At 44.8% G+C, this 21,910-nt stretch overlaps 5 protein-coding genes across 5 annotated transcripts; 3 read left to right on the forward strand and 2 right to left on the reverse strand.

Annotated features, from left to right (window-relative positions):
* The first annotated feature begins 306 nt into the window (after nt 1-306).
* Nucleotides 307-1,466, forward strand: LOC128711667 (deoxyribonuclease TATDN1). The gene is made up of 4 exons (XM_053806550.1): nt 307-355; nt 419-598; nt 677-1,274; nt 1,352-1,466. The coding sequence occupies exons 1-4, from the start codon at nt 307-309 to the stop codon at nt 1,464-1,466; spliced, it is 942 nt and encodes a 313-aa protein (XP_053662525.1).
* Nucleotides 1,467-1,617: 151 nt separating this feature from the next.
* LOC128713452 (protein SGT1 homolog) lies at nt 1,618-2,242 on the reverse strand. The gene is made up of 2 exons (XM_053808313.1): nt 1,883-2,242; nt 1,618-1,806 (listed from the first exon to the last, which is right to left on the reverse strand). The coding sequence occupies exons 1-2, from the start codon at nt 2,240-2,242 to the stop codon at nt 1,618-1,620; spliced, it is 549 nt and encodes a 182-aa protein (XP_053664288.1).
* A 491-nt stretch (nt 2,243-2,733) lies between these two features.
* On the reverse strand, nt 2,734-3,612 carry LOC128713165 (deubiquitinase OTUD6B). The gene has a single exon (XM_053808025.1). The coding sequence runs from the start codon at nt 3,610-3,612 to the stop codon at nt 2,734-2,736; it is 879 nt and encodes a 292-aa protein (XP_053664000.1).
* Nucleotides 3,613-5,109: 1,497 nt separating this feature from the next.
* On the forward strand, nt 5,110-7,531 carry LOC128714424 (ras-related protein RabJ). Its single transcript, XM_053809298.1, has 5 exons — nt 5,110-5,152; nt 6,385-6,512; nt 6,825-7,112; nt 7,185-7,308; nt 7,386-7,531. The coding sequence occupies exons 1-5, from the start codon at nt 5,110-5,112 to the stop codon at nt 7,529-7,531; spliced, it is 729 nt and encodes a 242-aa protein (XP_053665273.1).
* A 1,607-nt stretch (nt 7,532-9,138) lies between these two features.
* LOC128713166 (TBC1 domain family member 31) lies at nt 9,139-15,400 on the forward strand. The gene is made up of 9 exons (XM_053808027.1): nt 9,139-9,212; nt 9,279-9,398; nt 9,466-9,614; nt 9,685-10,796; nt 10,955-12,191; nt 14,194-14,396; nt 14,646-14,855; nt 15,044-15,220; nt 15,299-15,400. Exons 1-9 carry the CDS (start codon nt 9,139-9,141, stop codon nt 15,398-15,400), a joined length of 3,384 nt encoding a protein of 1,127 aa, XP_053664002.1.
* The last annotated feature ends 6,510 nt before the right edge of the window (nt 15,401-21,910 follow it).

Below are 21,910 nucleotides of genomic sequence, written 5' to 3' on the forward strand. Positions count from 1 at the left end.
GATGTTTTCGCTTTGACAGCTGAGCGTTACGCAAGACGGTTCGGGAAACTTATCGTTTGATAACGCATGCGATTAATCGATTTTGTGGGTGACGGTTTTTCTTTGATAACTATTTTTAAAAGATCGCTTCATCAGTATTTTAGAAACAAAACTCTATTAGCTGTTGATTGTAGCAACTATTAACATATTTGGAGGAAATAATAATGTTTTTTGTGTGTGACCGTTATTGTGCCGAAGTCATCCCACTATGCCGGACTTGACAACTCGCACAGTATGAATGCAAACAACAGCAACCCAAACACATGGATGAAACGAATGCTAGTGAGGAATCTTTGCAGCATGATGAAATTTATCGGTAAGAATAAAGGTTTACACGCTATTTTCTTACCATAACTTCGTGTCCTAATCTTTGTTTTAGATATTGGAGCAAATCTGACCGATCCCATGTACCAAGGGATCTACAATGGATCGGGCAAACACGAACCCGATTTGTGCCATGTTCTTCACCGTAGCTGGACCGGCGGATTGGATAAAATAATAGTGACGGTGGGAACACTTTCCGACTGTGAGCCAACGTTTGATATCGTCCGAAATGATGGTGAGGGATTGGAACATCTACTTTGTGTCCGTAACTCGATCGTAATTGTTACCGGTACTTTCTCTGGTCCTAATCAAGAAAGGCTGTTTGCCACGGTAGGCTGTCATCCGACACGCTGCGGAGAATTTGTTCCAGATCCTGAAGGGTATTTCACGGCGCTTTGCAGTCAGATCGAGGAACATCCCGACAAGGTGGTTGCGGTTGGAGAATGTGGTCTCGATTACGATCGTTTACATTTCTGCGAGAAAGACATCCAGCTGAAGTACTTCGAGAAGCAGCTTGAACTGGCCTCAAAATACGATCTACCGTTATTTCTGCACTGTCGCAATGCACACGACGATTTCATCGATGTTCTGCAGCGGAATCTGGACAAACTACCGAAGCGTGGTGTAGTACACACCTTCGATGGTACACTGGAAGCCGCGGAAACATTAATAGCGCATGGGTTCGCTATCGGGATCAATGGTTGTTCGTTGAAAACGGAAGAAAATCTTAGTGTCGCTTCACAGATACCGGACGAATGGATTATGGTGGAAACGGATAGTCCCTGGTGCGAGATACGACCATCCCACGCAGGGTCGAAACACGTGAAGAGCAAGTATCCTACCGTGAAGAAAAAGGAAAAGTGGGAACCAAACTCGCTCATTGCCGGTCGATGCGAACCGGTCATGATAAGGTAAATGTTGCTTTCTTTCGTGTTTCTCCAAGGGAAGCCCTTTGCAATTGTTTCAATCCTTGAATTTCTATTTCTAGCCAAGTATTGGAAGTGTTAGCAGGTATTAAAGGGAAGCCAGCGGACGAGCTTGCCGATCAGTACTACAAAAACACACTGAAAATGTTCTTCCCAAAGCAGGTGGCGAACAGTTAGGGTGATAATTTCGGCTTTGCACACTCCTGGCGACATCAGAGGTTAAATTAATAATGAGCGTACACTTCGTTCAGGTGAGCGACAAACGAACAACAGTGCTTATCGGTTTCGAAGCGATGAAAGAAAGTTTGCTACCGAAGGTGTATTTTGCCTATTGCCACTTCTTAAACTCACACCCATCCGGTGGCCTAACCTGTACCTGGTTGGCACCCACTTCCGCCCAGTTAGTACTGAGCACGGTGCCGTTCGACTCGTAGTAAGATTTCATCATCGCCTTCTGGGTGTCCTCGTTAGCATCGGCAAAGATCTTCTTGAACAGTGCGCTGACGTCGTCCTTCGTCTAAAATTAGTATTGACAAAAGAGGTGAAACAATGCGGAATACGGCAAGCAAACAAAGCACTGATAAACAACTTACCTCATCTTCATTTTCAATTTCCTTCGATATCTTATCCCAATCGTGCAGTTTCTTCTTGGCGACGGAGGACGTAGATTGTGGCTCTTCGGTCAGTACCTTCCGTTCCAGCGCTTCCCAACGCTGGGCGATAAGTTTGGCGAGTTTGATTTCCACCTTGCTTGGGGTCGCTTTGTGTGCACTCAGCTCCACGTTGATCGGGTTCCACAGATTGAGTGCAATTGGTTCAATATCGTCGGCCTGCAGGGTGAGCGCGTTTTGCTCGAGCTGGACGGAGTAGTTCTTTTCGGCTGCATTTTTCAACAAAACCGTCACCGTGACGGCAGTATCTGTTTGGTACCAGTCGTATTTTACCTTTGCCATTTGTTGCGTTTGTGTGATTACTTCGTTTGCACTTAATAGGCAAGCAAATGCAGCTGCCCCTAACTATCCACTCTTGTTTTCTGTGAGTAACTTGATCGAACAGCTGCTGCTACTGAACAGGGAAACGTTTTGTATTTTCTAGAACCTGTTTTTTTTTGCGCAATGACAGCGACTGTTTGGGGTTTCCACTGACAGTACAAACGGTAAGTTTTTTTTTGCATGGATGGAAATCATACATTCGAGAATGTTTTGATTTTTTTTCACGAGAAATGAATATAATAAAAGAATTTTAAAGCCAGGATTATTCGACTACAAGCAGGATAAACTATTCAGTAAGGAATTATTTAAACCAAAACAAGTCAGATGTTAGCATGGTAGCTGATAACGATCGTGAATAAGGAAAAGAGCCATTCAATAAACTCATTTGATGGAGACAATGACTATATATTTAATCGAATTATTAGTTTTCCATTTCAATCGTCCACTTCGCGTTATGGTGGTGGTATTGGTTTGGTAGAATTGTAATGCTCACCCAACCGATACATATGCCGGTGGTACGTTAGCACTAACTTACGATCAGTACTCTCATCCTCTCCGTGTACGGTCGCCGGACCGACAGCCTGGATGACTTCGATGGGACACTTCAGACTGGTGGATAGGGCCTTAATTTCGATCTCACCACCCCATGCCTTTGTAGCTCGAACCTGGTGACAGTACTTATCAAACTCTTCCGGACTGAGCATATCTCCTGTGTCCGGATGGCTCATGTAGCATATCATGGTGTCCCGGTTAGCCTCTATGTAGTCCGCAGCCATACGTCGCAACTCTGGCACACTGTACGAACCGACACCCAGCTGGGTAAGCTGGTGGTTGATCGCATTGTACAGACAATCGCCATCGGCCGGTACGGAATGGGCTAGCATGCTACGCTTGATAAGAATTTCGTTGATACGATTGTTTTCCAAGATACGTGGGGAGCTTTTAAGCAGCTGCGTCTGCTCCTCCTTAATCTGTGCATCACGCTCCCGATTGTCTTGTGCCTTTTTGTCTCGTCTGCGTTGCGCTTTCGAGAGCCGAGGTTCTTCCTTTCCATTGTCGTCATTAGGTTCTTCATTCGCTTCCTCGTTACTGTCCCGCTGGTTGGTTGAGGGTTCGGGTGCGTCCGAAAGGTTCAAACGATTCAGTTCATCCGCATGCCGTTGCTCTATTTCCTGCTCGAGATTTGCGATCTCCTCTTGGATTTCTTTCTTTTTCTTTTTATCCACCTTCATCTTCTTCATCGATTGTATTTTGCACTGTAGTTCCTTCTTTTCCTTTCGGTGGCGGGCCATGACCTCTTCCCGGTCTGTTTCTGGCAGTGGGTCGCTCATTTCGCTAGGGAAGTTTCTTACTGATCGGGTCGGTAGTGTTATTTTGGTTCTGTTAGGTTTGGAGCTACTATTTGTCGTTCTTCCAGCCGGCAACCACGATCAAGCTAGAGAATCCGTTCCACGCGTATGGGAGTAGCTGCCCCGAATCGACATGATCAACTGATTCTATTTCTGGTCGGCATTATTTCACCTGCCAAGAAGGAAGTTATTTTAATCACTTTATTAAGTGTTTTAAAACAATAATACTATAGGACAAGGATGTGTTTGGAACACAGCCGGGAGAGCACACACACAATACGCATTGTGTTCGAGGTTTGACACAAAAACGATAAAAAGTCACAAAAGATTTGATAACACTATTTGATTTTGTTTTGATTGAAAAGTGAAAAAGTAAAAGAGTAGTTTCTTCTGTTTGTAGGTGGTAGTAAATTATGCGCCAGAAATCATACCCACAAAACCAGATGCTGTGAAAATCGTACGCTTTGAATCACAGCAACCATTTCCAAATGCCAAAGCGATCGTTTATCTGTCAAACGCCAGCCATCCTTTGTTTACAATAGCACACGGAGCGAACACTTTGGCCAGCAACGGATGTCAATAGAGCAAGATTTTCCACACAACACTGCCCCACAAGAAGGAAAGCGGAACGTGTCCCCCACCACAAAATCGGTGTTACGGAAAACGGGCATACGTTTTTGTGTGAAATTGAGCAAGAAATTGGACATATTTCAAATTTACCGTACCACCGTAGTGTACTTCCAGTGCAAAGGATCGTGTCACATTTCATCACGGTCGGATTTGTGCATTGTTCGTTTGTTGCGTCGTGCAGTTCTAGTTCTCGGAGTTTTGTTGTTCGTTCGGGGAGGAAGCAAAAGAAACAAGACAAAGTGCAAATAATTCCGTACGAATGCCGTGCCGCGTACGTTATGTGTGAAAGGTGCCGTCTTCTGGCAGGCAGTAAGCTACCCGCAGCAAACGGTGCACCGTACGGAAAGGAGCGACCGAACGGAGGTTACATCAGGCGGAAACGATTGAAGAACACGCTTTGTAACAACAACGGGGGTGTTCGTGTTGGCATGGTTGTATCGCGAAACTCGCTCTCTCCGCGTGTACTGTCGCCGTGCTCCTCGTCGTGACGTGTGTGCTTCGATGTAACGGATGCTGAGAAGAAAGCTCGACACCCAAAACCCCTCGAAACGATCGCCTCAGCCTCAGACAAAAACTCCGAAAAAGGGGGAACAAAAAGCGTACATTCGTTCCTTGGTTTCCTTCTATTGGTTCCCCGGTGGAAGGGGCCCCAGAAGAACACGTAATTCAATTAACCCGGCTGTAACTGTAATTGCATCGTGCGGTATTTTGGGGGTGATTGTATATGTACAGTGCAATACGCATACGTTCATCTGCACTGGAGACATTGGGTTGTGGAAAACCAAATACACACGGTGTGTGGAAAGCCACCCCTAGCCCCTTCACCTAGCTCCCCACCCGTACGCCAGCATGAAAGGGATCGAAGCGAAAATTGTCGTACTCGGGTCGCAAGGTGAGAGGATACTATGATGTTTTTCAAAGAACTGATGCGCAGACGGTTGATGGAGGGGTTGCTAACTTCTGCGGAATTCCCAGCCCCATTGGGGGTGACCTTCACCTTGAGCGTGTCTTTCGGTGGGCAATGTGGCAAGCTTTCATACGGCGATCGTGCACAGCAAACGGCGGGCTGTTGTTGTTCCACCACCCACAAGAAGACGCTAGCAAACGAAGATCATCGGTTCACTTGTATCGAACTTTCGCTTTCATGCAGAGTGTGCAAAATGGGGCCATCGCGTCTAAAGCCACCCAGTGAAAGATAAGCACCAAGCCCTGGAATAGGCATACCATACGTCTTTTACTTGCCGCAATTGTTCCGTTTCGATATTGATATCGAGTTTCCTACCCACTGCTCCCTTGCTTTTTCGTAAATTTTCCCTTCCAAGACCCCGTAAAACCAGTTCCCACCGGTCTTCCCACCTGTCCGGTGCTCATAAGACACCTGCAATTGTGCTGCAAATAATTTCGTTCGCCATGGGATTAGGTTTCGGATTTTGTTATTCATCAAACGGCCTGGTACCTATACCCGTGACCGTGCTTATCAGTGCAGAAAGTGCTGGATGTGCAGTTTGTTCCGTGTGGTGCGGCCGTTTCGCAGCCCGCAGTTTTCGCTTGATTTTGTTTCTTCTTCTGCTTGTCCTCCCGTTCCCCGATACTTGGATATCGGTTTCATTGCTGCTATCTTCGCTTCCCTGGAAGCTTGATTCCCTTTTAATAGTAATTTGATTCCTTATCTTAATGCTGTTGAGGTTTGTTGTTTTTGATTTTATTGAAGGGAATTAACACTTTCACAACATGACAATGATTACGGCATGATGATCATCTCGCGCAACCGGCACGGTACCTGTAGTGGTCGGTGTGTTTGTTTGTCCGCCTCATAAAATGTCCATCCTGGGGAATGCACGTTCTCATCTGGGAACCAAATCTAATCTTAACGTTCGGTCATAAAACGGGATGCTCTATTCGGAAGACAAATAATGCACCATCCGTTATCAACCTTATCAATCCTCGGTGGGAATGGCAAAGATTGCATCTTGCGTTGTGGAAATAGGGAAACCATTGAGTTCTAAATACTCGTTGAATGTTTGAATGTGCTTACTCTGTGTCTATCGTTGCATGTTTGCTATGGAAGAGGTTCCAACTAAAACGAAGCTACATTTTATTAACAACGTCTGTTTTATTTTACAGGTGTTGGAAAAACGAGTCTGGTCGTGCGGTATGTTTCGAACGTGTACACCAAGGAAGTATCGCCGACGATCGGTGCATCATTCTTCACCTGCAAGGTTAACCTGGAAGACAACAAAGTAAAGATGCAGGTATATCTAACAAGAACGTGCAAGAGAATCTGATAAGAATAGATAAGGAATCGCTGAAGAGTCGTGGATCCCTGAAAATTAACTTAAAATTAATTATAAATCTGTGGAGATTGACGAATCATAAATTTATTTTTAGAGATTCGGAAATCTTCAGAATATTAAAGGATACGCGATCTTCAATATCTTAAGAAATTCCGATATCCGATTTTAGATATCTTAAGATAAGAGATAAGAGTCGACTCATGATTCGAACTGATTCTTCTAGAACTGTTTTCACGGCATGTTTACTAATTTTTGCTTATGCTTTTCCAGGTTTGGGATACGGCGGGACAGGAACGGTTTAAAGCCATGGCACCGCTGTACTATCGCAACGCAAATGCCGCCTTGCTGGTGTTCGATCTGACGCAGTACAATTCCTTCAACGAAATCAAGGGCTGGGTACAGGAGCTGCAGCGCAATGTGCAGGAACCGATGGTACTGTCCCTCGTAGGCAACAAGCTCGACCTGGAAGCGAAACGTGCCGTCTCCCGGGAAGAAGCTATGCTGTACGCGAACTCGATCGGTGGCAACTATTTTGAAACATCCGCCTTACACGATCAGGTAAATGGTCATACCAATGTACCATTGTACGTTTGATCACTAACCTTCGCTGTGCGGGTTGTTTTCTTTCAGGGTATCGAGCAAGTGTTCATATCGATAGCAGTAGGATTAATTAAGCTCTCCGGCAAAGACGTATGCTCATCTCTTAAGCGATACGAATCGAACGATTCTCTCGTGTTGTCCGGCTATTCGACGCGTAAGTTCCATCGCGCACGGTTATTTTAATTGGTTTGATCGTTGTTCAACCCGCGTATTTTTTCCTCTCTACCACAGGTGTAAATGGTGTCGTACAGATGGGTATTCCGGTGGAAAATGACAGTATATTAAGTGACGGTATGGGCAGACTGGAGACACCATCCTGGAGCCGGGACCATATAGCGCACGGTGACGAGCAGCGTGTTGGTTGGTGTTGCTATTAGAACACCGGACGTCTCGTTCATTTTCGACAAGTATTTGTTCGGTTCTCATTTGCCGATCCCGGATTGTCCCTTTAAAAATAACTCCCCGGAAACGAACACAAATGACGCGCGCCCACGGATCCTAGAATGGGTCGATTTCGAGAGATTTGTGATAGCTTTTTATATTTATATATACATATACACACACACACGTACACACATACAAGAATGTCCCCAAAACCAAGGGTTTGTGGTGATGATGATTGAGAAGATTGGGTGATGATGACTCGATGCTTTGTAAACTGTATTTGCGAGATATAAGGAAACTATTTCGATTCACCACCCTCCCACGCAACGATTGGTGATAAGAAAATTGCTTTTGCTCAAAAAGAAACAATATGGTGACACGTGTTATAGTTGCAAGCGGAGTTGATTTCGCTTATCGGTAAGACTTTGTCACATTGCTTTTTTGCTTAGCGATGGAGCTAGGGGATTTTTGTGTTCCGAGCTGGGATACATTTTCAAGAACGAACATAACAGAACTCTACTCTAAGGCGTAATAGACAGGGCAGTTGGCTTTCGTGATCTTTGACTCGTTCCATGGGCATTTGTATAACGCGGAGTAGGAGGTATAGGATGCGTTTGGTATCTCTTTTGCTGCATGCTTAGCGACCACCGTGACACACCAGGTATAAGATAATCTCTTCCAGCAGCCGATGTGACAGATGTGATCGATCACAATTGCTGAGCAGAAGACACCAGGACTTCGAGTTAGATTGGAAGTATATATTTAGAGTAAATACATTCACACGTTCATGCGCTCGTATCTATTTATTTAGAACCAAAGTCAATTACTTTCGATCATCATCTTCTCCCACAGATTGTTGACGAGTGTATATCATGCTTACATTTTCGCGTTATCCAATTGTGTGGCTCGTCGAGAGATTTATCTTTTGTCTTCTTTTTTAAATAAACTATTTACGAAGAGCTGTATGATTAGGAGAATGTTGTTGTAGAATTATATGTTCATACGCTAGCGAAAGAAATGTCGTAAACTAATGAAAATCTCTCAATACGATATCAATCCATCCATCCACGTCGGTAGGTTGTTCGGAGTTTCAACGCATCGCAAGTGTGCGGCATTTGTTTGAAATGTTTACCGAAATGATACAATTTGTTTACAAAGCTGCTCAGTGGCAGTAGAAAACAAAGTGTTTAGTTTATTTGTAGATAAACAAGATAAACAGCTCGTAACCAACCGTCCGCGTGCGTTTTACCGTACCAGCGCGTGTAAACCACATTTGCGCTGTCAGCTGTTTCGCTCGACAGTGACAGTGTGTGAGTACAATCGCCGAATAGCGGTCGTCATTCGCTTGCAACCTGTTGCTATGACAACCGCGTTTGGTGGTGTTGATGGGACCGTCAACGCGTAGGAAGCAATGGTGCACGTACGGTGCGGGCTGTTGTAAACAACGTGTACGCGTAATGTACGTTCATATTTTGTGCGTGCCGAAGAAATTGATGTTTTAGCACTGCTGGTGGCTTGATTGCTAATAAAACCCGGTAAATCGTTGCACATTTGCGTGGGTACGTTAAGTGCGCCATTGCGCCTAGATGGGCTAGACGAGATGGAAGTTAATGCGGGCACTATTGGCAAGCGGAATAGTAAGGCAAGCTTTAAATTCAATTCCTCAAACGATGGGTAAGTTTCGGAGCAGTTAAAAACCCTTTATCCCTCATTCGTTTAATCGTTTTTGTGTGTTTTAAGTGTGCTGTTACATCTGCACCATACCGTGCGGAATCAGACCGATGGAACCGTGGTAAGAATACGATTTACAGCGGCGGGATTCAGCTGGAACAATGAACGATTGATCGCGGCAGATCATAGGTAGCTGTCAAGTGGGCTGATGTTTTTATAAAACAAACTCTTTCTCACACCTATTTCCATTCTTTAGGGATAATGTTTTTGTGTTCGATTTAGTTGATCAGCGGTTTTGGATGCTACAGGAACGGCTTGCCAGAATAACAGTGATTGAAGGACTCTCCGGCGGTAATCTGGTTGCCCTTGGAAACAAGGAAGGAATGGTGTTTATCATCGATTTGGGTAAAGCGCAATGCGTTGTGCGCGTATTCTATTTTGCGCTAAAGTTTAAAGCCTCCCCTTTCTATTTCAGATACAAACAGTTGTGTTCGTAAACTTAATGCCCACCCGGGACGGATTGTACATCTGACAAGTACACCCCAATCCGTACCAAAGCCACACTCCAAACCATCCAGTGCCGAACCATTCGAACGGTACGATCGTCGATATCTGCTGGCAGCATCGCAAGACGGTGCGAAACTGTACTCGCTCGATGATTTCTCCGAACTGTCACGCATTAGTTACGGTTTGGCATCTAATAATTCATTCCGCCCGAACGCCTGGCACTGGTTCGCCGGTTCCAACGGTACATCCCTGATTAGCCACAACACCAGCGGGATTATCAGAGCCTACCGGATCAGTTTCAAGCAAGCCAAAGAGTTAAACGTCACACGGCTTATCGAGCTTTATCTTAAGAACACACCACCTCAAACGATCGCCTTTGACCGGCTGGAGCCGGATAATGTCGAGCTTAGCGTGAAACGGTTCATTGAAGTATCGCCAGTCGCCGGAAGGCGCATAATAACCGCACAACCAACCACCGACGGTCAATACTATGCAGTACTGTACGGTCACGGTACCTTAGCCTTTCTGGCGCTCGACTCGTGGCTCATCTGTCGGGTGGTTGCATTTTCAAATTTGTTTATCACACACTTTGCATTCGTACCGGTGGCCAATGGTCGCAACGGGTGCGATACCGGCAGCGGTCGTGTACGGTGGCCAACGGTTGCGTGTGCCCTTACTATCCGTACCGCTGACAATGATTTAATGCTGCTAAAATTCGGTGGCACAACTACGAATAATATGCCCCTGCTACGACCACTAACGAAGCGGGCCGAACATAATTGCTATAAATTTGGGATCGCTCCCAACGGACGGATGCTGGCCAATGTTTTGAGCAGTGGTGAGGTGTTGCTACACAACCTGGAATCGTATCAGGTGGGGAGTGGTTCCGATGCGATTCCAAACGGCAACAGATCCCGTACAATGTACAATGGTAAAACCGTGCGACCGGATGGCACGTCGTCCAGTAGCAGCAGCAGCAGCAGCAGTACGGTGATGATGCAGTCCGGTACAGGGAATGCTGGTTTGCGGTCACCACGCAAACTGAAACTCGAACAACAAATAAATGCCCTCCAAGAGCAGGTGAGTTTGTTTGGGGACACAAGCACTTTCAATTCGCGCGAAATATTTGGACGGAATTTAGTTTGCATCTAATTACGTGACCATCCGTGTGCAAATCCCTCTATCGGTTGTATTTCATGCGGATTTTGTAATCGCTTTTTTTCTTTGTCTAATTTTAGCTATCGAAAACACTTCCGAAGCAGCGTTTGCTACCGATACTGAAGGAGTATGGTGAATATCCGACAAAGTATCGTGCCACGATTTGGCGCACGCTGCAGGAACTGCCGGGCAATGCGGAAAGCTTCGGTATGCTGCTGCAGCGCGGACCTCATCCGTGTGTGGCCAGCTACGAGCAGCGTTTCGCCGGTTACGATCAGCGTACCGTGCGTAACCTAAAGAAAACCGTTTCCTGTCTCGCACACTGGTGTCCCGTGTTTGGGCTTATCGATTACATGCCCAGCTTTGTGCTACCGTTCGCCCGGCAGCAACCGAACGATGCGCTCGGATTGTTTGAAACCGTCGCAACGGTGCTGGTGAATCAGTGTCAGCTATGGTTCGAGTTTGCCCCGCTGGAACCGTTCAACTACCTGGCGATGGTGGAGAATGTGCTGGCCGAGTGTGAACCACGGTTGATGGCATTCTATCGCCGGCACAATGTTGCGTCCCGCACGTACGTGACACCGCTGATGGAGACGGCCTTTGCACGGTGCTGCAGCGACGACCAATGGCTAGCCCTGTGGGACCACGTGCTGTCGAATGAGTCGTACTTTCTGGTGTTTCTCATCGCCGCGTACAGCAGCCTCCATCGGGGCACACTAATGGCTGGGAATGGTGCAGCAATAGACAAATTTTACTTCCATCCATCGAACTCGCTCGATGTGCGACGGTTGGTTTGCCGTGCACACGATCTAATGGAACGCTGCTCCGACGCTACCCATCCAAGGAATTACTTTAAATCCTTCGTACCGCTAAGCACAACTGGTCGAGCGGATACGCTGCGTGAGAAAACCTACCACCGGATGGAGAAGTACCGCCAAGACTCCGCTGCTCGACCATTGCGCGATCAGTGCCCTCCGATGACCACCGGAAAACCGGGAGTTTTTCATAGCGCGACTAATAATGCTATTGATTTCTCGTCACTCGGCAGTAATTCATCGAACCATCGGTCACCGTCCGCATCGTCGGCCGGCGGCGAATTGGTTGATGCGTGGGAAAAAGGATCCACCCGGACGTACGTTAGCTTTGCTAACTTTCCGAAAAAACTAACCGAAGTCCGGTGCACGGAAACGACCGCCCTGCAGGCGGAACAGCGTCGACTGGAGGCGAAAATTATCGAACTGGAAAAGCTGGAGCACAGCCTGCAGGACCGTATGGTGAACAACTTGATACGCCAGGAACATGCGGAACGCGTGCAGGGTAAGTAAATTGGGTGCTACCCGGTCGAACGAACCATAATGACAGGTACGCGCACAGCCGGCAGCAATCCTTTTACGGCCGTAACACAGCGCTGCACCAATTTGGCTCATGAGCAATCAAGCTTAGCTGTCCAGAAATGAATAGCGGATGGATGCCGCGGGGATGATAGTAGTGGCGTTCGTGTTTTGTGTGGAGGAGGAATTTGTTTTTAATCGTATTAAAGTCAACCGAAAACGAAGCGTTACCCGTTTCCCATTGTCCATTGGTTGGATGCGTTGGGAAGAAATAAGCGGCTTAACGTGATGTTTGCCACTGACCGTCGAGCATTGTTTTTCTTCTTATTGCTTTTTTTTTAGGTAATCATCTATTTTTCTATATCGTCGGATATCGTTAGTGATGAATAATAGAATGTGTTTGGTTTTTATTATGCTATCAGGTCGTCAACTTCGTTCGTGGAATGTTTACCGACGGAGTAGTGAGAACCGAACACAAATCTGTCCGAAACTGTTTTTAGATCTTTTGGCTAATGCACACTCAGAGCCTTCCACATGTAGACCCTTTTTTCATGCAAGGAACGCTCAGTCGTATGCGGTTGCTTCGTTGCCACAAGCTGTTCCAAGTGAACATTATGAATCACTTTTTGTGACAGATTTCTGTTCAAAGAACATATGAAGTACTATTTCCCTTCGGTGAATTAGTTTAGTCGGATAGTTATGGATCGACAGTATGAAAGGTCTAGTTTCAGATTTCGACTAGAGAGTGTTTAAAGTGAAAAAATAGTATTAAGTGGTCCCTAGGAGACACATTTGTTGGGGCCACCTGACCCCCCAGTAGTCAAACAATGCCAGTAATGGCAGGCTTATGAACCTATTGAGGTTGTTGTGCCGATAAAAGAGAGGAAGGAGGCACATTGAAATGCAGAGAGTTATAAATTCAGTATAAATTCAGTGATGGCACAAAACTCTATTAAAAAAGAGGTAGTAAATCCTTGGACAATCATCGAGAAACCCACATTAAAGATCGCAAAAAAAACTAACAGAAATAACAGGAAAAAGGAATGAAACGGTAAAAATTACCTCGAAAATCTCTATACAAATAGCTACATCGACGGTAAACCACTGTTGATGTACTCGTGAAATCAGGACAATTCTCCATTTAAGCATATCGAAAGATACATACCGGCATTGCTAATTGAAATGATACACTTTAAAATTAACCAGATCCGGTTGAAGTTCGGAGCTGTCAGAAATAGTCGGAACTCTCCGAGTTGTTCCGGTTAACTGGTTAAAAGTTCAGCATCTATGGCACACCGAAGTCGACTCCGGAATTTTCTGACTTGCGTTACTTACACATACACACTGAATGTTCTTCCTCTAAGCAATATGTTCGTTACATGAGTTTGCTACACAACTGAAACTAATATTTGCACAGGCCTGTCAAATTTAGATTTGCATTCTCCGCAACATGAACCGGATCTGTGTCGTTGATAGAACAAACAGTGTAGCTCAGTAATGGAGCGCATTCCAATCGAGTGGAAGCGCACCATGTTTCGAAACTCACCGAGCGTTCACGATTTTCCACTTCCCACATATCGGCAATGGTCATGCTCTTTTTCCCCCCTGGAAACGTCTGTTTGTCTTGAGAATACGTTCCCTAAGTCATCATCAAATATGTATTTTGCTTCTTGAGAACGCTTCAGCGCAACATGTCGAAAGTATGACAAGATGCTTGCATTTCACTGAATTAATAATAGGAACCACCCAATCCATCCATTCGGACATCCGACCAGGGGTGTGAACGGGCGCTTCTTTCTTCCTGCAATGGTTTGTTTTCGGGATGACTACTGCTTGCCGAGAACTGTCCCTTATTTGACCTCACCCTCCCCTCCCGTTCACGACCGTTTGCTCAAATATCGAGGCAATCTGTTCGGAGATGATGATACTTCCGTCCCAAGAAATGCGCTCTCGTTCGTTAACGTTTCGCTCTGATCGTATTATTGCAGAAGTGGAACGCAATCTGGAGGAAGCAATCGCGCGCGAGGAACAGCGTGTTGAAATGCAGCGGAAATTATTGCTGCTCCACCGGAAGCAGCTGCGCGAGCGAGAAAACGAACTTTCCCTAGACGTGCACAATGCCAAGCTCATCAGTGACGCCACAGTACGGGAGCGGGAACTTGATGCGCTGTTGAAAAAGTTTGAGCGCGAGGTATGTATGTCCGTGGGGATGCATTCTCGCCCTTCCAAAAAACACGGTAGTGAATTTGCTTTAAAATTGAATTTTCATTTATTTCCTTGCGCTTCTATTTGCTCATCCCACACCCATCCATCGATCCATCGTCCATCGGGGTTTGGGTTGGATTGTGCTGATTCGGTGTGCCCGCCGGTTGCGTTCACGCTCGTTTGTGGAACAAACTTTTCGATGCGCGCTGCTTCGTTAATGCACACAATTCCCCAGCGACAACGGGAAGAGACCGATCTACTGTTCGCCGAAGAGGACATCAAACTGAAGGAGCTGGAACTGTTGGCACGGTACAACAGTGGCCCGGTAAAGGTGGCCGTCTCCAAGGGAACGTCTGCCGATGAACGTCCGCTCGATCAGCGGTACCAGGTGGCGCTGGAACAGTTGGCAGTACAGAAGCTAAAACTTTACGACGAAATTGATCGGGTAAGTGTGTAATGGGTGAGTGTGCTACAAATGTGTACCGTAAGTGGTTTGACCCTTTAGAGATTAGGCAACCGATCGTACTGTCGTCCCGCAGAAGATGACAGAAATCGGTTAGTGGGAAAGTTTCGCTACCCACCATTCGGCAAAGCGGCGAAAGTTTTAATTGGTGTGGCACACTTTACCCGCAGACGTACTGTTCGCTGGGAATGCCTTCGGGAGTCAATGAGTATACGTACCGCACCGTATCGGAGCTGCGCAAGGTGGCGTCCGTGGCAAGCAGCGAGCGCTATCCGATGGCGAAGGTACCCGCCCAACAGCCAAGGGAACGCCAGCCGGTACTGATGGATGGTAATTCCACGAGCCAGGTAATGAGCGCACAATCAATGGAGCTTAACATTTGTCCACTTTTCTAACGCCTCTTTGTGGTTTCCTTTTTTTCACAGGATTACGTGGATACGATACGGCGAATAGAGGAACAGGTGAAGGTTTTACAACGGTTGAAAAACGACACGGGAAGGAAATCGAATAACAACCTAATTGAATAAGTTTTGTCTATTTATGTCTGCAGAGTGTGTTTGTGTTTCCGGTTTACAAGCTTATTTAAGCTAAGATAAATACAATAACAACAAGTGTGGTGATGTTAGTGCCGGCATTATGTTGATTTTCTAAAATTTGTCCACTTTTGGGTTTGAAATGTACAAACCTATGTCTAGAAGCTGATCTTTATGAAGCTTGTTTGACATTAGAAACAACCGTCGAGTGGCGCTCATTCGTCCATTAAACCAACTTAAACTTAAACCATTTCCTTGAGGTCTACCTGTTGGGACATGAAACTGTACGATAAGAACTCGTTAACGATAATAAAGTTAGGTAAGAATTAAACAAATTTATAAGGAGTTCCATGATGCCTCCATGATTTTTGAGCAGTAAATACTGAGAATCATGGTGATCTACCTGTAAAGCTTTGGACAGAGAAGATATAAGAGAGCGTGAAATTAAAGGCAGAATATATTTTTGGGATGATTAAGGAACAATTAGGGTATCTAAAATAGTGCAAGCAATTGATGAGAAGGATCTAGGACGAAGGTTTGATTAAGGTGATTTGAAGGCTTCATAAGAAGATGTACAAGAAGATCGTGTCAAGATCGGTAATAATAACTCAAATTGAAATAATAGTAGTAGTAACTCCAAAACCAAGAAGTAGTAACTCCAGATATAATGGAGAAATGCCGGACAGTTCACATTGTGATGTGATCATTTGCTGAAGCTTGTACGTACATTATGTGCACAATGAATGAAAAGCAGCTCCCCCTTTTTTCTCTGCCACACTAGCGAACCGTCATCTGCGCGTGGAAAAGCATTGTGCTGCCCATATTTTATCCCATTTGCTAGCTTTTGCTCGTGACATCCCCGGGGCACGATGATCTCGGACCGTTCCGAAAATGGGACAAAGAAAGAGCAAACGCGCAAAGAGGTGCTGTGCGGAGTAGATACAGAACGTGGAGATCATCCCACAATAGAGATTTATAGCGCGCCGTGCACGGAATTGGCACGGCAAGAGCGCAAAAGCATGCAATCGGCACCGGGGGTTTCTTTGCTATTGGTGCATATTCTATCGCTTCACCACTAACGCAAACCGATCGGTATGACCTTTTTGCTTTGCCGTAAAAGAAGCTTTGGGTTTTATGCTTTGCTCCTTAACACAAAGTTTCTGGTGGAATGGGACAATAAGGGTGGATGACAGATCCCATTTGCTGCAGAGCGTTACTATTCTTTTTAACTTTACTTCCAACCAGCACACCAGCTGGATGTTACTTTTGCATCATGTGTGTGTGTGTGTGAGTGGGTATTTTTTGTCGCCCGTTTCTTCAAGTTCCAAATTCTACTGGTCTTTTAGTCGCCTGCAAAGGTCGCCCGTGCAATAAATCCGTGCACTCGATCCATTCTCCACGGGGCGGTAAATGGTTTGAAATATTTGCATCACACATTTTGGTTCATGATTTATATTGCTGCTAAAGCTAACACAGGAGCAAGGAGGGGGGCAAAAAAAAGCTGTCCAACAACCTGGGTCCCGAAATGGAAAGACAAAGACAACAGAAAAAAAGTCCTTCCTTTCTGCGCCAGATACCTCCATATGGCAACACGCTGTATTAGATGTGCCGTGTGCGGCAAAGAATTACGGTCCGATAACAATTTAACAATGGGCACGTACTTTCAGCTACAGCTTTCCCAATTGCCTTTCGCTTCTGTGTGTTTTTTTTTGGTCTCCCTTGTATGACAGCTTAGCTTCAGGAGATACTTTTTCCATGCCCTGCTACGATTTACATCCTAACAACGAGTTGTCATTTACCGGCAAGCACAGCACCGGTTAGTTTTTTCGGCAAACCGGTAACAGCACCCCATATTCAAAACGTGTTGCTATGGTGAAAATTATTACCATCAATCTAGCATGCTTGATGACATGCGGATAAGCTGGTAACGGAACGGAACGGGAACCACACCGTTCGCCGGCACTGGCAGCTTCGGTGCTGATGTGTTGCGGGTGGCACTGGGTGGTTGATGATGTTTTATGCATTCGGGCACCGGCTTCTGTGTGCAGCAAGCAAAACAGCATCCATCGAGCCATGAGCGCGAGCGTGCCATTTGCAGCGGTAATATAACGGCAACTTGCGATTATTTGAACTTCAATCACGTAATTTAATAACATTACAGTGAGCGGCCGGATGAGCACCTTTTTTTTTGGGTTGGGTGCAGATGCATTTTAGCTGCTCCGTTTTGTTCGTGTGCTAGCTGGATGGATTTATGGAGCGATTTTCCTGTTTTGCTGCACGGCGGCACATTGGAACCAAATAGTGTTAGCCTTTTAGATTGGGTCAGATGAGAGATAAGCAAATTAGGACGGTTGTAAATCCCAGGTGTGTGCTAAAGTGATGTGTTTTTAAGGGTGAATATTTTACAGTTGGACATTTATCTGCTCGGCGCGCTTAGTAAGAATCGTTGTCAAAAGTGTAATTTTAAAGAAAAAATTTTTATTTTTTTATTAAAACATGATTTGAAAATTTTAAATTTCTAGTTCCATTCTCTTCTGTTAAATTTTGTATAAAGAATATGAATATGCAACTACATGAGTACGTACTTTGCTAAGACTACATAGAACTTATATGGTTCCGGCACTCGGTACATACGGCTTTCATTCAGGACTTAGTCCAATGATGATGAAACCCACTTAGCCGCGTTTTAGAGGAAGATACTGAGAAGGATGCTGGGAGGAACGATCACTATCACGAGCTCTACGAGTTGTACGATCATTATTTCACAGCAAATTGGACAGCTGCAGGGCTCTGTTGGGATAGTAATGTCATTAGAATGACACCGACCGATCCAGTCCGGAAAGTAATTCAAGGTCATCCAAATAGTCAGAGGACACGTGGACAATATTTCACAAAGATTGAAATAAGGTTTGACAATAGAGTTGCTGTACTATTTCTTCGTAAGTCCTTAGTTATAACTTTGTGGTTTCACACTTTTTTCACACAATCGGCATGATATGCAGCTAGACAAATGCTGTTAGAATGCTCCTCACTGTACTCACAACCCACTGTCAGTGTACCAGTGTGAAACAGAGATTGGGAAATACAATTATCATTAATATATCCATCATGGAAGGCGACAAAGGATCAGTTAATCGATGTATTCCATATACCAGCCGAATCTCTACCACTCTACTGACCATCACTCGGCCGATTGCGAACGTGTGCATCCCACATAAGATTTGATTCGCCTCTCCGTTGGGGGGAGTTTTATGCTCTACTGTGACACTTCTCACAGACACTGCAGTCCCTTTCCCAAGAGAGTGTCCTCTCAAGAGCTGCAGAGGAGAGTAGATACACTGCACACGTAATAAAAATTCATTGCCACTCACACACTAGCAGATTAATGCAATAAAAGCTATGCATAATGAATGAAGCGCACATCACCTGAAAGCACAGCGAAGATCCAGTGCCGTATCGTGTTTCCCTCATCGTCCACGAGGGTTTCATCATCATTTGCAATTCCGTTTCTGAATGGTCCGATCGTCACTATCGTGTGCGGGATGGGGTGTTTGGTGTTTGGATAGATGGAGGTGAAGGAAACGGTGAAAAGCAAACACACGGAAAAAATGATCCGGTCCACCCGATAAGCGGTTTGCCAATCGCTTTGCCAAAAGGGATATCGCTCGGACCACCGGTGGTAAAGCAAATGGGAATAAGCTTCTTACAGTCACGGTTGTGTCTGTCCTGTGTGTGTGTGTGTGTGAGGTTGAGGGGCTATGAAAGGATGTAGAAAGAACGAATGGATTGAAGTTTTAGGCACTACAAGTGCTGCAGCTGCTGCCACTCATGCCCGGAAGGAGATTTCATTACACCGGAACCGGATAATGGTTTTTACGGGATGGCTTTTGTACGGATGGGGAAGCATCGATGTGTTCTAAGCTGTACCGGGAGGAATGCACGGCGTTTTTTGGCGATGATCTACCGATAGTTTGGATTGGTTAGTGCTTTCCCTCAAAACACATAATCCGTATGCCGGTCGAATCATGCACTGAGCTCTAATTATGGATTTTAAAAAGCGCATGTCTATCAGGACGTGGGGCAGCTGGCAAACTGATGGGATATTTCAAGCATTAATGGATATTCTGTTTTATCTTTCAGGATGGTTAGGAGTGGAATGTATAATTAATATTGATCAAAGGTGGACGAGGTTCAGCAACGTTTCGTGTAAAGTTTATTTGAATATTTCTTCACTAGGATTCAACCCAAAACATATTAAAACTGGGACACTCTAAAGGGTTTGCTCAGAAGCAACGGAATCCACAGAAGTTATAGTTTGATTGTTAAAGTTTTGTACTGCATATTTAATGTGAAGGTGCCACACTTGTTTTAAATATCCTACCTTTGCTCCGCCTGGAAATAGGTCAGCTTGTTTTGTATACCTGCAGACAACGAACAGTTTGCTAAATGCGGTTAGTTCGCCAGTTACACTGTCCGACTAATGTCTTCTAATGTCACTGCGGGCAGTGGCACTGCATCGACACGAAAGTACATTAACATTAGCGAAGTGGGAACATGGTGAAGTCGTATGCAAATGCAGCAAACCTTCTCAACTGTTACGATACCAGTTCCATCGTAGGACACCGCTAATCCGCTCCCCCAAACCAGCGCCTTGTTGGCACAATGTGTTTCTCCTCGTCCTGTTGCACTTCCACATCGCGGGAAACGTCACGATGCAGATCACTGTACGCGCGCTAATCACTGCCACATTATCGTTAGATTTATGACAACATTTTGCAATGGCAATCGTCAATTTATATGCAAAACATGACCTCCTTGTCCATAGTTGGCGCGAGTTGCTGCAACTGGTTGCGGTTCGAACTGCTGCGAACAGTAAATGACGATACCTTCCACAACCCTGGGACGTACAAAGGGTAGGGGAAAACTGCGGAAAGTGGACACATTTTTAATGCGAAGGAAGAAAAAAAGATCAGAAATGGGCAACATTCCATTGTGGTTCGTAGACGATGGAATCTTGTCTGTTTGCCGCTTGTTCAGCACGATTTGCAGCCCGGGGAATGCTGTGGAATGTTATAACGTTCACCCTGCCACGGCTGCATGCATCGCCCTGGTGGCCATCCACACGGTTAATTGAAAGGCAAAGGAGCAACGATCACCACCGTACGATGTGTTGGCTTCGGGGTTTACGTTGCGTTTGGGAGTTTACTTTGCAAAAGTTGATTGTACGGCTGGTGCGGTTTGGTTGGGTATTGATATGAAGAAAATCACGTTATTTACAATGAGCTCAACTTTATGCTATCGGCGGCGTTTTCGGGGTGAATGCCATGCAGTTTGTAACGTAATGATGAAAAGTGAGTGTAAATTAATGATATAAAATTAGGGTCAATTGGCCTGAAGGCTTTATCGCATAATTGAGTTTTGGGAAGAATTTTGAGCCAGTCGTCATAGTTATTATGTGGTCACTATTGCCTTATCATTAAGTCTAAATGTAAACATTTCAAGACTTAACGTTTTCAAAATTTCTATGTTTTTTTTTCTTCTATGAACACCACGCTGCTATCTTATTCCTCTCTGATGTTTATCATCGTTTCCATCTAAGCTATCCGTGAAGCTGTCTTGAAAGACTGGTTTTAGAACAATAAGTCAATTCGCAAAAAAAGGTTCAAACTCATCACACAACATCACGAGAAAGCTTTAATGTTTTATGGAACATGCAGAATATTCAGATAAGCATCTCTTAAGTCTTCTTTACAACAAGCTAAACAGTAATTTGACAGTATAGTTTTGTAATTAGTTTAAATATTTAGTCTTTTAATTATTAGTTTAATATTTTTAAGATATTTTTTTAACATTTTTAAGTACTTCTGTTCAAAATCACAAAAAAATGGCAAATTTGTTGTGGTACCCCCTTGATAAAACCTTAATAAATATATTTACTAAGAGTCACAGACATAATTGAATAAGATTTGGTTAAAAATAGGCTTTTATGTTTTTATTAATTGCTTATAGTCTAATTAAACATATATTCTCGCCCAGTAGGTTTCCTTTCTCGAATCGAATGTTGAAATAAATAATTAACGGTATCACGTATTAACTTTGCAATGTCCAAGCAGAGGGTGAATATTTACAGTACGATGTAACAATTCGGACTAACTTTTTCTGCACTCAACCTGCTTCGCTACGTGAATACTTGCTACCAAGCACGTTTCACAACTTTGATCACAGTTCTGCCTTTCTCCCCACTGTAAAAAGGACTGTACTGAAAGGCGGAAGCAAAAGCTCGCCTCCACGTCAGAAAGCACTAATTGAGTCCTATGCAAAATTGCATCCCTCGCCTGACCTTACCTGGGTTTTGTGCATTCCGTTAGGAGTTTTATGTGTGCAGGATTTTTTTTGTTTGTTTTCGAACCTCCTCTTGCATCATTCATTCCGTTCCCTAATTTGCATTTGCATCGATCGCATCAATTGACCGTCTCGCTTTCCGGGGTAAGTGAAACGATAAAG

This window comes from Anopheles marshallii, chromosome 3, assembly GCF_943734725.1.
Source record: "Anopheles marshallii chromosome 3, idAnoMarsDA_429_01, whole genome shotgun sequence".
Classification (NCBI taxonomy): Eukaryota; Metazoa; Arthropoda; class Insecta; order Diptera; family Culicidae; genus Anopheles; species Anopheles marshallii.

Excerpts from the sequence above, each read along its gene's own strand:
- LOC128714424 (XM_053809298.1), top strand. The coding sequence starts at position 5,110 with ATGAAAGGGATCGAAGCGAAAATTGTCGTACTCGGGTCGCAAG. Across the intron at positions 5,153-6,384 it reads TGTCGTACTCGGGTCGCAAG|GTGTTGGAAAAACGAGTCTG; the intron begins GTGAGAGGATAC and ends TTTATTTTACAG. Across the intron at positions 6,513-6,824 it reads ACAACAAAGTAAAGATGCAG|GTTTGGGATACGGCGGGACA; the intron begins GTATATCTAACA and ends ATGCTTTTCCAG.
- LOC128713452 (XM_053808313.1), bottom strand. The coding sequence starts at position 2,242 with ATGGCAAAGGTAAAATACGACTGGTACCAAACAGATACTGCCGTCACG. Across the intron at positions 1,807-1,882 it reads AAATTGAAAATGAAGATGAG|ACGAAGGACGACGTCAGCGC; the intron begins GTAAGTTGTTTA and ends TACTAATTTTAG.
- LOC128713166 (XM_053808027.1), top strand. The coding sequence starts at position 9,139 with ATGGAAGTTAATGCGGGCACTATTGGCAAGCGGAATAGTAAGGCAAGC. Across the intron at positions 9,213-9,278 it reads TTCAATTCCTCAAACGATGG|TGTGCTGTTACATCTGCACC; the intron begins GTAAGTTTCGGA and ends GTGTGTTTTAAG. Across the intron at positions 9,615-9,684 it reads GGTGTTTATCATCGATTTGG|ATACAAACAGTTGTGTTCGT; the intron begins GTAAAGCGCAAT and ends TTTCTATTTCAG.
- LOC128711667 (XM_053806550.1), top strand. The coding sequence starts at position 307 with ATGAAACGAATGCTAGTGAGGAATCTTTGCAGCATGATGAAATTTATC. Across the intron at positions 356-418 it reads CAGCATGATGAAATTTATCG|ATATTGGAGCAAATCTGACC; the intron begins GTAAGAATAAAG and ends TCTTTGTTTTAG. Across the intron at positions 1,275-1,351 it reads TGCGAACCGGTCATGATAAG|CCAAGTATTGGAAGTGTTAG; the intron begins GTAAATGTTGCT and ends TTCTATTTCTAG.
- LOC128713165 (XM_053808025.1), bottom strand. The coding sequence starts at position 3,612 with ATGAGCGACCCACTGCCAGAAACAGACCGGGAAGAGGTCATGGCCCGC.